At 47.3% G+C, this 15068-nt stretch overlaps 1 protein-coding gene across 2 annotated transcripts in view; it reads right to left on the bottom strand.

The window, feature by feature from the left end:
- Nucleotides 1–15068, bottom strand: part of LOC124046592 (sprouty-related, EVH1 domain-containing protein 1-like) — an 82196-nt gene that overhangs the window by 15661 nt on the left and 51467 nt on the right. For both annotated transcript variants that reach the window (XM_046367131.1, XM_046367130.1), the window contains 3 exons: nt 12206–12374; nt 7096–7142; nt 512–676 (listed from right to left, as the gene is read on the bottom strand). In XM_046367131.1, coding sequence (XP_046223087.1) covers nt 512–676; nt 7096–7142; nt 12206–12374 — 381 coding nt within the window. The remainder of the gene's footprint in view (nt 1–511; nt 677–7095; nt 7143–12205; nt 12375–15068) is intronic.

Genomic DNA, 15068 nt, shown 5'->3' with positions numbered 1-15068 from the left:
TTAAACATGGATCGCAATATACACGCTGCAGTTTGGTCCGACTCTCCTTCACCATTAGAAAACCGTTACACTAGCGTTGGCTGTAAAGCATATTTTGAAAATCTGAGATGACAGGGTGATTAACAAAAGGCTAAGCTGTGTCTCAATATATTTCATTTGTGATTTTCATGAATAGGAATATTTTCTAGGGATATTTATGTCCACTGCGTTATGCTAATTAGTTTCAGGCGATGATTACACTCCCGCATGCGGGTTTGGGAGTCACTAGAGGTTAAAAAGGCCATCTTCGCAATCATCAATGGCCTAGGCCAAGGCTCCTTTCACTCGTTCCCTGTCTGTCTCTCTCCTCAGCAGCAGGAGCACTTGAGGCGAGTGGCGGGAACCACTTTTAGCTGGACATAACTTGTGTTTTATTGAGTTGCAATTGGCTGACAGATAAAAAGTCGGACTTCAGAATTCCAGGTCTGTTGTACCCGTGAAGACTTCCAGTCTAGAGGTGTTTGGTACTGACCTGAGGCGGCAGGTAGTGGTGGTTGCTGGAGGGAAACTGGTCAAAGGGCTGAGCGCGGACGTAGCAGCCCCGGTAGGGTTCAGTGGACACCACATTGTGGACACTCAGGGAGGAAAAGGGCTCCTTCATTGGCGTACAGATGGAGGGCAGCGCCTCACACAGGGGCTGCAACACAACGACAAAACTTCTATATCATTCATTTTTCACATTTCACCTTAATTATACAAGACACCATTATTATATTTCACAAGTAGGTAAGTAGGTATAAGAAGTATATCACTGACTCACATTAGCTACAGACACCATTAATATTCTAACTATATTTGTCCCACATTTGTCCACCAGGTAGCGCCCAGAGAACACATTTCTCCCTGTGCCTTTGCCTGTGATATGAGATGACTCAAGCCCCTTCTGTTGAGAACTCAAGAGTTCCTTTCAGCCTCCCATGTGTTCTTACAGGCATTTTATTGATGACACATCCTAGTCAACTGTATTGGACAACTACTGTTGAGAACTCTAACACACACAAATACATGTATACATACAACCACAGCCTATTAGGTGACAACGAATGACTATGAGCTCTGAGCTAGAACCGGTGCGGAGGAGAAGAGGTAGAAGCGGTGCAGAGGATTGGTAGAACCGGAGGAGAGGAGAGGTAGATCCGGAGGAGAGGAGAGGTAGATCCGGAGGAGAGGAGAACCGGTGCGAAGGAGGAGAGGTAGAACCGGTGCGAAGGAGGAGAGGTAGAACCGGTGCGAAGGAGGAGAGGTAGAACCGGTGCGAAGGAGGAGAGGTAGAACCGGTGCGAAGGAGGAGAGGTAGAACCGAAGGAGGAGAGGTAGGTGCGAAGGAGGAGAGGTAGAACCGGTGCGAAGGAGGAGAGGTAGAACCGGTGCGAAGGAGGAGAGGTAGAACCGGTGCGAAGGAGGAGAGGTAGAACCGGTGCGAAGGAGGAGAGGTAGAACCGGTGCGGAGGAGGAGAGGTAGAACCGGTGCGGAGGTGAGGTAGAACCGGTGCGGAGGTAGAACCGGTGCGGTGGAGAGGAGTGGTAGAACCGGTGCGGCGGAGAGGTAGAACAGGCCTAATGGTGAGTTCTTAATGATGGCCAGCACATTTCAGCACTCACACAAGCATGGAGCTCGCATCTGCGCACGTACACACAGCCACACACTTAGACATGCAGTCGCACACAAATTCTCTCACACATATTGGTACACAAACTTATACGCAGTAACACAAATATGCATATTCTCACACAGATAAGCATATACTTTGTATTTGAAACACAAGCAGAAACACACCGTTCCTCATTCAGGCCTCACACTGCCTCGCTCACTCACACTGCCTCGCTGACTGCGTGTGGAGGAGGCTGCTGGCTCTGGTTAGTCAGTGCTGTGTGTAAAGTAGCCCACGCCAGTGTTTTAACACACAGCGGAAATCTGGTTTGCTCCCAGCTGCTGCTACAGTAATTACTGTCCTGTGGTTGCTAAGAGATGCTTCCTTTGACCCCCCCCCTTCTTTCTCTTTTTACCCTCCTCTCCCCCTCAGACTGCTAAAATACTGTGCGTGTGTGTGTGTAGCAGTCTGAGCAGGAATGCCAGAATAAGGAGAGGGGAAAGAAGAGAAAGAACAGAACAGGGAAAAATAAAAAGTGTGTGTATGTGAGCATATGCATACGTGAGTGTGTATGCATGTGTGTGAGAGAGAGAGCACAGCCAACAAATCTGCTGAGGGAATGTCATAAACCAACTCCAGCTGGAGAAATGCAGGCCAAAATGTAAAATGCCAGATGACAGCTGTGTGTGTGTGTGTGTGTGTGTGTGTGTGTGTGTGTGTGTGTGTGTGTGTGTGTGTGTGTGTGTGTGTGTGTGTGTGTGTGTGTGTGTGTGTGTGTGTGTGTGTGTGTGTGTGTGTGTGTGTGTGTGTGTGTGTGTGTGTGTTGTGAGAAAGAGCGAGAGAGGGGGTTAGGGGGATGAAATTGGAACCAGACTTGGGCTTCCTTTTAAAGCACTGTGCTGAGCCCCTCCATTCAAAAGGCATGCGTGGGTGCCAATCTGGTTCCGATCTGACCCCAGAGATGTGGAGATGGTGGGGGGTGACCTGGCTCAGGACCAACATACGAGCTTCACGCGGTTCCACCCTCCCAGGCACACACAGGGAAAGGGGCTGGCCTGCTGTTTGTGCGTTGTATCAGTAACTCAAAGACTCCCAGGTCCAAGCATCTGCATGTTCACATCATTTCATTGTGAAGCATCCCAAGAAAAAGGAATTCAGATGTGTGTTAGAGAGGGAGAGGAGGAGGGTAGAGAGTGGGATTGTGTATGAGTTCTTCAGTGTTACGGATGATGACTCATCCCTAGAATGCAACCTCGTAATGCTGCTCAGCCCTGCTCTACAAGGATTCTACTGGGGCTTCTCTCCCGTACGCTTTCTCCTCAACCAAACAACCGGACTAGAACATGCCAGGTGCCATTTGACCCACATTTGGGGTTTACTTGTTCAATCTCTCCAGGACTATGGCACCCCACCTCCTCTCAAATACTTGGCTGAGTTCAAATCGCACCCAACACTACATTTCTACAAGTCCTATATCTATTTAAGATGGAGAGGCTCATCCATCTCCCTCAGCGGATATCGTGCAGAACAAAACAGATGTGGTTTTGCGTTCTCAAACACCTGTCAAATGTTGCACCTAAACAGGGTTCTGCAAGGAGGGTGGGGGGGGTGTATGCAATTTGTGCAGTATGTCAGCCAGTGAGTGTGTATGTATGTGTCGACTGTGTGATTATGCATGTGTGTGACTGGCTGTGGGGTGTGCGGTGTCGGGGTGAGAGGAAGACTGTGGCGTTTTGGTGGGGGTGCTGAACCCTGCTGGGCAGGATGTGGGCTGATAAGAGGGTTTTAGACGCTACACACACAGCAGGTTAAGAGGTTCCAGAAACCAAGAGACCTGGCTGGCCATTGATGTCTGCATTGGCTCAGAGCTTCATATTATAAGGGGAAAACCAGACATCCCTCCCAAAACACTACTTGGCAGACATGTCACTAGGCCAGTCCAGCTTATGTAGAGAAAGACTAGGCTAAATCCAATACAGGCCCAAACGAGGCTCCAGAGTGCCCTCCAGCCCATGTCAAAGTGACTCGTCTCGTGGCTCTCGGCTGGGCAACAGCACAAGGTCACTTTCAACTAAATCAATTAATGTCAGACCTTTGATGAATAAATGAAACTGAACAAAAAAACTCTGAACAAATGTTTTGTCTGTGTACACAGTTCTCATCATTGGAGTCATATTCTGTGATGCAGCCAAGGCTGGAACGTGTTAAATTATGAAGAGGTACAGGCTAATGTCACACATTGTGTGGTGGCATTTAAGTGGAGCGTTCGTTCTCTCTCTCTAGCTGGGTGGCTTGGTGGTAGAGTGACTAGCCTCACGGTTTCTCATCTGTGTAGCTCAGGTCACAGACCGCAACACTCGGATGCCAAATTACCATGGCGACACCCTCAGTTGCTCACTCACTGAACCCCCACCCCTCACCCCCCCACCTTTCCTCCCACCGCCTGCTCTTCTGCTGCTTAGCAACAATGCTGCTCTCCACATGAACAGATTCCCCCTCCCTCACACCCTCTGACCTTCTCTACTCCACTCAGTGAATGAGGTCAGATACTGAGGGGTCAAAGGTGACTGCAGCCCAGCCACCGGGTCACTGATGGACACAAAACTAACAAATACTGAGAACTAAAGAGCAGCAGGAGCTCCTAAATGATTTGCTTGGCAGGACTTCTGAAACAAGGACTTTCTTTAAGGGGTTCAGTTTGCCATGTATACTTAGCAAATATCAAATCAAATTTTATTTGTCACATACACATGGTTAGCAGATGTTAATGCGAGTGTAGCGAAATGCTTGTGCTTCCAGTTGACAATGCAGTAGTAACCAACGAGTAATCGAACCTAACAATTTCACAACTACTACCTTATACACACAAGTGTAAAGGGATGAAGAATATGTACATACAATTATATGAATGAGTGATGATACAGAACGGCATCGTCAAGATGCAGTAGATGGTATAGAGTTCAGTATATACATATGAGATGAGTAATGTAGGGTATGTAAACATTATATTAAGTGGCATTGTTTAAAGTGGCTAGTGATATATTTTTAAATACATTTTCCCATTATTAAAGTGGCTGGAGTTGAGTCAGTATGTTGGCAGCAGCCACTCAATGTTAGTGGTGGCTGTTTAACAGTCTGATGGCCTTGAGATTGAAAAACAGCTCCTGTCTCTCGGTTCCTGCTTTGATGCACCTGTATTGACCTCGCCTACTGGATGATAGTGGGGTGAACAGGCAGTGGCTCGGGTCGTTGTTGTCCTTGATGATCTTTATGGCCTTCTTGTGACATCGGGTGGTGTAGGTGTCCTGGAGGGCAGGGAGTTTGCCCCAGGTGATGCGTTGTGCAGACCTCACTACCCTCTGGAGAGCCTTACGGTTGTGGGCGGAGCAGTTGCCGTACCAGGCGGTGATACAGCCCGACAGGATGCTCTCGATTGTGCATCTGTAAAAGTTTGTGCTTTTGGTGACAAGCCGAATTTCTTCAGCCTCCTGAGGTTGCGCCTTCTTCACCATGCTGTCTGTGTGGGTTGACCAATTCAGTTTGTCTGTGATGTGTACGCCGAGGAACTTACAACTTACTATCCTCTCCACTACTGTTCCCTACCCTCTCCAATACTGTCCCGTCAATGTGGATAGGGGGGTGCTCCCCCTGCTGTTTCCTGAAGTCCACGATCATCTCCTTTGTTTTGTTGATGTTGAGTGTGAGGTTATTTCCCTGACACCACACTCCGAGGGCCGTCACCACCTCCCTGTAGGCAGTCTCGTCGCCGTTGGTAATCAAGCCTACCACTGTAGTGTCGTCTGCAAACTTGATGATTGAGTTGGAGGCGTGGGTGAACAGGGAGTACAGGAGAGGGCTCAAAACGCACCCTTGTGGGGCCCCAGTGTTGAGAATCAGCGGGGTGGAGATGTTACCTACCCTCCCCACCTGGGGGCGGCCCATCAGGAAGTCTAGTACCCAGTTGCACAGGGCGGGGTCGATACCCAGGGTTGATGAGTTTGGAGGGTACTATGGTGTTAACTGCTGAGCTGTATTTGATGAACAGCATTCTCACACAGGTATTCCTCTTGTCCAGATTGGTTAGGGCAGTGTTCAGTGTGGTTACGATTGCGTCGTCTGTGGACCTATTGGGGCGGTAAGCAAATTGGAGTGGGTCTAGGGTGTCAGGTAGGGTGGAGGTGATATGGTTGTGGACTAGTATCTCAAAGCACTTCATGATGACGGAAATGAGTGCAACGGGACGGTAGTCATTAAGCTCAGTTACCTTAGCTTTCTTGGGAACAGGAACAATGGTGGCCCTCTTGAAGCATGTGGGAACAGCAGACTGGGATATGGATTGATTGAATATGTCCGTAAACACACCAGCCAGCTGGTCTACCCATGCTCTGAGGACGCGGCTGGATGATGCCGTCTGGGCCTGCAGCCTTGCGAGGGTTAACACGTTTAAATGTTTTACTCACGTCGGCTGCAGTGAAGGAGAGTCCACGGGTTTTGTTAGCGGGCCGTGTCAGTGGTACTGTATTGTCCTCAAAGCGAGCAAAGAAGTTGTTTAGTCTGTCTGGGAGACATCCTGGTCCGCGACAGGGCTGGTTTTCTTTTTGTAATCCGTAACTGACTGTAGACCCTGCCACATACGTCTCGTATCTGAGCGACTCTACTTTGTCTCTATACTGACGCTTAGCTTGCTTGATTGCCTTGCGGAGGGAATAGCTACACTGTTTGTAATCGGTCATGTTTCCGGTCACCTTGCCCTGGTTAAAAGCAGTGGTTCGCGCATTTCAGTTTTGCGCGAATTCTGCCATCAATCCACGGTATAAATACCACACATTGTACCATCGTGTCACAAATCTGATGGGGTTTTCTACTTGAAGTTTTAAGGAGCCGTGTTGTTTCTACACCACAAAATCAACTTGGGTGTGTAGTCATATACCTGTACTCCCACTCGTTCAAATTGAGAAAACCTTTCTAACCGCACCTGTAGCTTGTGAAAGCTCAGACTGAAGAGGACAAAGTGATAACCAACTCCTTTATCAGCTTACCAACAAAGCAGAGCTCAATCTATTAACAGACGAGGAACATGAGTAAATACAAGTGGCTTCCGATAATCCACGCAATTATTCTTACACAATTGGGTTCCCCCAGGTATCAGTTTTGACCAGATGACAGATGCACACACCTAAGCCGTGGGCACACTCGACAACTCCCCAGCAAAGGAAGGTAAGGTAAGGCCCTGGCTGTTCAAACAGACTCAAATCCTAAAGACAACTGGCAGAGTAGAAGACAGAAGGGCCTGAAGCAGTACAGATTTCCCTCTTCCCTGCTTCCTGGATTCAAGCACCAGCAAGAGAACTCAAACACGCACTAGACTTGTGAGAAGTGGAGTTAGTACTACAGCAAACCTCAGTGCTAGCAAATAGAGACACAAGTACATGGAGAATATGAGGACCCCAGTCTTTGGACTCACCTGTAATCCATCTTCAAGAGAGTCCGAATCATCAAACGCGGGACAGCCTGGAAAAGAGAAGATATAATAAAATCAGATATTCAAGACTTCCTGCTACACAGATACAGGTGAGCTACAGAGAGAGACAGAAAGAGTTCTCATAACACACAGTATGTCCACACGTCACAGAGTCCCTAAAAATGACTTCCCCACAAGTACGTCACTGGTGATCGAGGAAAGAGAGAAGCCATTAAGGGAGGTATGGTTGGCAAAGACTTCCATTCACCCGAGAACAGCTAAAAGGTAAATGAAAGCGTTGTGTTGGTGGGACACATGGCCTAATGAAATCGACTCTCTACTTGTAAAAGTGCAACTCGAGTCGAGGCTAAAAAGCCTTGAATGTTGCATTCACTGACACCTATTGTCAAGTAAGTACTGATAAGAATACTAAGTCAATCGTACTGTTGAACTCGTACCAGACTCTTAGCAACATCTAAAGTCTAAAAAAAGCTTATCCTGAAATCTTGGGGAAAATAAATTAGTCCAAAGTTAAATGTTGGCAGTAGTGTAGAAAACAGATATTAGCTCATTTCCACTGGGACAGACGAAGAGGAAACTGTTTGTACCGGAGGCATCAAGAGGCTCTTTTAAGACTCCTAGTTCACTTAATTAGGATCACTAAGACCTCATTTAAAACGAGCCAGGCAGGCAGCAGGAGAAACCAGGCCTCCGTTTTTTACGTCCGTCTGTGTCTCTCTCCGTTAGTTTAGAGAAGACCGAAGAATATTGTTGGAGCATTGAACAGCGGGTGGCTATCCATGTTCCTGTCTGTCAGTCTGCTATGGTGAGACCCAGGCCGTCTGTCTGTCTATAGCACGTTGAGACAGCGACGCCTCTGCCAGTGCTGGGTCACGGAGCTGCCTGGGCCATGTGTCCGCTGTTCCCATGGCAACAGAGGACCGCAAGGCTGACACACCACACACTCAAACACACACTAAGAAGAACACACACACACACACTGCAGTCCGGCAGCAGAGCGATGCAACAGGAATACAAAGGAACCTTCCTGTGTGGAGAAGAGGTATTACACAACACTGGCAGAAAACAGAGGAAGCTAGAACAGATCAGAGGATACAGAGAGGAGTAGAACAGGCACTGAGAGCTAAGCAGCAGTCTTATTATAAACCCATGACTGACAACATGACCAAAGACAGGTAGCCTAGCAGTTAAGAGAGTTGGTAGAGTAACCGAAAAGGTCGCTGGTTCGACTCCCCTAGCCAGCAAGGTGGAAAAATCTGCCGTGAGCAAGGCAGTTAACCACCAACAACAACAAATGCTCCCTGGGCATAGATGATGATGTCGAATAAGATAGCCCTCACACCTCTCTGATTATTGGGTTGAGTTCAATTTGGAAGACAGATTTCAGTTCAATGCATTCAGGTCTGCAACTGACTAGATATCACCTTTCCTTCCCTTTCCCATAGGCCTGTGTGCTAATTCTGCTAATATGCTTGTATTGATCATCCATACCTAAAATATCCATAGCTAGAGCTATAAGATTATTTTGTTGTAGTCCATTGTGCTTTATTAATTTAAGCAATTGTCATGTTGTTAGATCCCATCGGTTTCCTCCACAGGTCTACAGGGCAGAGGACCGGAAGAGATACAGTAGAGCCCAGGCCAGGTTCTAGTCTTAAGTAACACAGGTCTACAGGGCAGAGGACCGGAAGAGATACAGTAGAGCCCAAGCCAGGTTCTAGTCTTAAGTAACACAAGTCTACAGGGCAGAGGACCGGAAGAGATACAGTAGAGCCCAAGCCAGGTTCTAGTCTTAAGTAACACAGGTCTACAGGGCAGAGGACCGGAAGAGATACAGTAGAGCCCAAGCCAGGTTCTAGTCTTAAGTAACACAGGTCTACAGGGCAGAGGACCGGAAGAGATACAGTAGAGCCCAAGCCAGGTTCTAGTCTTAAGTAACACAGGTCTACAGGGCAGAGGACCGGAAGAGATACAGTAGAGCCCAGGCCAGGTTCTAGTCTTAAGTAACACAGGTCTACAGGGCAGAGGACCGGAAGAGATACAGTAGAGCCCAAGCCAGGTTCTAGTCTTAAGTAACACAGGTCTACAGGGCAGAGGACCGGAAGAGATACAGTAGAGCCCAAGCCAGGTTCTAGTCTTAAGTAACACAGGTCTACAGGGCAGAGGACCGGAAGAGATACAGTAGAGCCCAAGCCAGGTTCTAGTCTTAAGTAACACAGGTCTACAGGGCAGAGGACCGGAAGAGATACAGTAGAGCCCAAGCCAGGTTCTAGTCTTAAGTAACACAGGTCTACAGGGCAGAGGACCGGAAGAGATACAGTAGAGCCCAAGCCAGGTTCTAGTCTTGAGTAATGAAGGACAGGAGGCTGGATGGCAGATTGCTGAGCTGGCGGCTCTCCTGCTAATTGGATGACTTTGCTACCTCTGGCACTACCTCTGCTGGAAATGCGTAACAGAGCCCCAAACTGTTGTATCAACTTCAGGCCATCTCCAACCAGGTTAACGTAGACTAGCCTCAGCCCATCTCCAACCAGGTTAACCTAGCTTCAGCTCATCTCCAACCAGGTTAACCTAGCTTCAGCCCATCTCCAACCAGGTTAACCTAGCTTCAGCTCATCTCCAACCAGGTTAACCTAGCTTCAGCTCATCTCCAACCAGGTTAACCTAGCTTCAGCTCATCTCCAACCAGGTTAACGTAGACTAGCCTCAGCCCATCTCCAACCAGGTTAATGTAGACTAGCCTCAGCCCATCTCCAACCAGGTTAACCTAGCAGAGCCCAGCTTATCTCCAACCAGGTTAGCCTAGCTTCAGCCCATCTCCAACCAGGTTAGCCTAGCTTCAGCTCATCCCCAACCAGGTTAGCCTAGCTTCAGCGCATCTCCAACCAGGTTAGCCTAGCTTCAGCTCATCTCCAAACAGGTTAACCTAGCTTCAGCTCATCTCCAAAAAGGTTAACCTAGCTTCAGCTCATCTCCAACCAGGTTAACCTAGCAGAGCCCAGCTCATCTCCAAACAGGTTAACCAAGCAGAGCCCAGCTCATATCCAAACAGGTGAACCTAGCTTCAGCTCATATCCAAACAGGTGAACCTAGCTTCAGCTCATCTCCAAACAGGTTAAGCTAGCAGAGCCCAGCTCATCTCCAAACAGGTTAAGCTCATCTCCAAACAGGTTAACCTAGCTTCAGCTCATCTCCAAACAGGTTAACCTAGCTTCAGCTCATCTCCAAACAGGTTAACCTAGCTTCAGCTCATCTCCAAACAGGTTAACCTAGCTTCAGCTCATCTCCAAACAGGTTAACCTAGCTTCAGCTCATCTCCAAACAGGTGAACCTAGCTTCAGCTCATCTCCAAACAGGTTAAGCTAGCAGAGCCCAGCTCATCTCCAAACAGGTTAAGCTCATCTCCAAACAGGTTAACCTAGCTTCAGCTCATCTCCAAACAGGTTAACCTAGCTTCAGCTCATCTCCAAACAGGTTAACCTAGCTTCAGCTCATCTCCAAACAGGTTAACCTAGCTTCAGCTCATCTCCAAACAGGTTAACCTAGCTTCAGCTCATCTCCAAACAGGTTAACCTAGCTTTAGCTCATCTCCAAACAGGTTAACCTAGCGTCAGCTCATCTCCAAACAGGTTAACCTAGCTTCAGCTCATCTCCAAACAGGTTAACCTAGCTTCAGCTCATCTCCAAACAGGTTAACCTAGCTTCAGCTCATCTCCAAACAGGTTAACCTAGCAGAGCCCAGCTTATCTCCAAACAGGTTAACCTAGCTTAAGCTCATCTCCACAGGTTAACCTAGCAGAGCCCAGCTTATCTCCAAACAGGTTAACCTAGCCCAAACTTCACCTAGCCTATTCCACAGAAAAATATTCCTGCAGCAACAAGATTGTAACATTTAGTGGATAATGTTTCTTGACCGGTAGTAAGGCAATTAGCTGACTAAAATTAGGCTACATGAAAAGTGCAATAATGTTGATATTACTGTTTCAGTGTATTTCTGTAAATCACAAAGCTCATCTGCATGACCTGCGGTGCAGGAAAATTCTCAACAAAAGAGTTATCCTACACCTGTACCTTAAAGCCTGAACTCCAAATTCCAGATGGCCCCTATCCTGACCTAAAGGTGTCCCTCAGCTTGTAGACCTATCCTCTGACTCGACTGTCTGGGCACAGGCTTGACAGCCTGTACAGGAAGTGGTGCCCTTATGTCCTAGACAGCTGGCACAGATAAGATAGGAGAGCCAATCATGAAGGACAGGAGGCTGGATGGCAGATTGCTGAGCTGGCGGCTCTCCTGCTAATTGGATGACTTTGCTACCTCTGGCACTACCTCTGCTGGAAATGCGTAACAGAGCCCCAAACTGTTGTATCAACTTCAGGCCATCTCCAACCAGGTTAACGTAGACGAGCCTCAGCCCATCTCCAACCAGGTTAATGTAGACTAGCCTCAGCCCATCTCCAACCAGGTTAACCTAGCAGAGCCCAGCTTATCTCCAACCAGGTTAGCCTAGCTTCAGCCCATCTCCAACCAGGTTAACCTAGCTTCAGCTCATCTCCAACCAGGTTAACCTAGCTTCAGCTCATCTCCAACCAGGTTAACGTAGACTAGCCTCAGCCCATCTCCAACCAGGTTAATGTAGACTAGCCTCAGCCCATCTCCAACCAGGTTAGCCTGAACTCCAAATTCCAGATGGCCCCTATCCTGACCTAAAGGTGTCCCTCAGCTTGTAGACCTATCCTCTGACTCGACTGTCTGGGCACAGGCTTGACAGCCTGTACAGGAAGTGGTGCCCTTATGTCCTAGACAGCTGGCACAGATAAGATAGGAGAGCCAATCATAGGTGAGTGAGCCGGGAGCAGGGGAAGTCATCACAGCTAATCAACACTACACATCTACCACCAGGAGAATAGGCCAACCATTACATGTCACAGACATAGAACAACACACAATGACACACACACACAGTAACCAGCACACACAAATTAATATGAACACAGGCATAATGTCAGAGGCAAGGAGTCTACAAAAGCATATGTTCTGTGAGGTGAGACTGTACTGAGGTGGACTGAAGCTCAGGGGTCCTTCCTAACCCACCTTGGTTGATGTCCTCAATGGCCCTGCGGATCCCTCTATCAAAGGCCCTGGCGTCTGCAGGACTCTGGAAGGTCAGGCCAAACTTCTTGTCGTTGATCCTCCAATGGTGAAATATGGGGTTGACCTTGTTGTAGACCAGGTCCTTCTTTAGAACACACTCCAGAACAACCTGTACAGCGAGAGAGAGACATCTGCTAGTGACTTGAAGTTCACATTTTTCTAAACTGACATTTCAGTCATTTAGCAGACGCTCTTATCCAGAGAGATTTACAGCAGCAATTAAGTGTTAAGGGCCTTGCTCAAGGGAACATACTTGCCCAACGATCTTAACCACTAGGCTACCTGGCCAGATGGTAAAACGTTGGTCCCATTACCTTAATGCAGAATAATATGATACAGAACCACACAGCACAGAATCTAGTCTAGATTTCTCCAGAAGCAGCTAGAAAACCCAAAAATCAGTCTCTCACTCGAAAAGCAAAGCCGTAGAAAGTAGAAATCCAACATGGTATAGGAGTGTAAAATCACTAAATGGAAACATTGCTATTTACCCCCGTCTGAGGGAGCCTTTGAGGAACAGACATCTAACCACCATCTTACTCATCACCCTAAGCTGTTTAAATGTGTCCCGTTTAATTACAACTCGTAGCGTGTTGCGAAATGAAAAGCCCCAACCCTGGATAAATTGAAACACTCCAAATCCAACCAAATAGCCCTTTTCCTCCCCTCTTCATTTGTTAAACAGATTACAATATAGTGTGGTTTTATTTTACAAACGATAAAGCTGGAGGGTAAGAACAGTTTTGGAGCCAGGCACAGAAACTAAGTGTGTGAAAGGGAGGGTGTTGGGTGGCCTCCAGCCCTTCCTCCAGCCCTTCCTCCAGCCCTTCCTCCAGCCCTTCCTCCAGCCCTTCCTCCAGCCCTTCCTCTAGGCAGATTCAATGAAATGAGATATGGCCATTAGTCTAAGGCTTTGGGAGAACGTGCACGACGACGAGGGCGAGTGAGAGGGTGCGCGTGCACGTTGGGTTGAATAAAGGCGGGAAGGGACGACGTTGTGTGGCAACTTGTGCATTCTGTCAGATGTTCATGTTTGAAACCGTTACTAGGGGGTTGTCTACGACATGGTAATCTGTGCTATATTGTCACCTTTATAACAAAAACGGCAGTATTAGTAAATAAAAAAAGATTGGCAATAACATTTAATTGTCCCTATGCAAAAATAACATAAGAGACCGTAACACAAAACAACAGTCAAAGAGACTCAAGCCCCAATGGCATCCTGACGGTCAGTATATAAATCATTGTCACTGTGTACACCTTTTTTCTATGTTTGATAAGAGTGCATACGTGGCAGCTGAATGTGTGGGTTGGTGATATATCTGGTGTGTGACGGATCGCATGAGTAGTGCACCAAAACACCCATTACAAATAGGCCTATTTGCTGGAAATGCAGGTGTGTAGACAGACAGGAGTGTTTCGCTCACCCAGAGAAAGCAAGGAGTAAGGGTTAAACCCTTGTGTTTACACAGAGCCTGTGGAGGAAAGGAGGGAGGGAGGGGAGAGAGAGAGGCGGGAGGAGGTGTCCGCCTCTGGGGCTGATTGTGGGAGGCGAGACTGAGCGGAGCCGGAGTGGGTAAGGTGAGCAGCTTGCCTGGGAGAAGAGGAAGTATCGTCGTTGAGGAAGGATGCCACTCAACACCGCATTCATTCAAGTCAGGGAAATAGAGAGGTGGATCCACAGAAAGGTAGAGATCAGAGAGAGACCAGAGTAGAGACCAGAGTAGAGACCAGAGAAGAGACCAGAGTAGAGTCCAGAGTAGAGTCCAGAGTAGAGTCCAGAGTAGAGTCCAGAGTAGAGTCCAGAGTAGAGACCAGAATAGAGACCAGAATAGAGACCAGAGAAGAGACCAGAATAGAGACCAGAGTAGAGACCAGAGTAGAGACCAGAGTAGAGACCAGAGTAGAGACCAGAGTAGAGACCAGAGAGAGCAAGGGAGAAAGAAAATTCAGATGTAGGATCTTCATTTGAGCCAGTCTCCTACAGCAGGAAAATAATCAAGCAGCAGCAGGAAATGTGAATTGTGAGTGAACAATTTTGTAGCAGTACATTTTTAGTAAGGGAAAATCAAGTCAAATTTAAAAGTGGAAATTACAAACTGTAGAAGCCTTTTTAAACCACAAATACACTAAGTTATCGTGCAACAGGGGGATCAAATTAAGAACCTATGTATGTAGGAGACAGAGGTGTGGCGAGAGAGGGATTGGTAAAGAGATAGAAGGAGAGAGAAGATGAATTGAATTCAGATTGAGTTTTAACAGATTGGGGGAGTTTGTAGTTGCACTCTGGCTTTTGTGACAGAGGGAGGACTGATTCCACTCTGAGATGTTATCAAGAGGACAGGACTGTTTCTCTGTGTGAGAGCAGAGGACAAGCAGACACCAAACAGCAGATGCCACATACATTCATTCAGTTATCCATTTGATAATCTACCAAGCAGCAATACTATATCTATAAACTAAATACAAAAACGACTTCCCATGCATATCGAATAACTGGGGCAAAGTCCTCTTACTTTGCACGACCTCTTTATCTTTATTAAGTTATGTGTTAAGAACAAGTCTGTAACATCCTGAAGGAAATTAGTTGGTTCAATCTTTCTTAATCAATCCAATAGAAAAGTAGCCTATTGGGCAGGCGACACAAACAAATAAGTACATCTAAGAAGGTTAGGTTAAATCTAGCAGTGGAGAAAGAAATGCCATATTAGAGAGAGTCAGAGAGCTTAGAAAGAGCTGTTATAATCTGAGAGCTGGTAATTCAGCAGCCAATTAAAGCTGTGCTCTTTGACAAAACACAGAA

The sequence above is a fragment of the Oncorhynchus gorbuscha genome, linkage group LG10, assembly GCF_021184085.1.
Source record: "Oncorhynchus gorbuscha isolate QuinsamMale2020 ecotype Even-year linkage group LG10, OgorEven_v1.0, whole genome shotgun sequence".
Classification (NCBI taxonomy): Eukaryota; Metazoa; Chordata; class Actinopteri; order Salmoniformes; family Salmonidae; genus Oncorhynchus; species Oncorhynchus gorbuscha.
The sequence above is the reverse complement of the archived record's forward strand: the minus strand, read 5'-3'. Positions and strand labels throughout refer to the sequence as shown.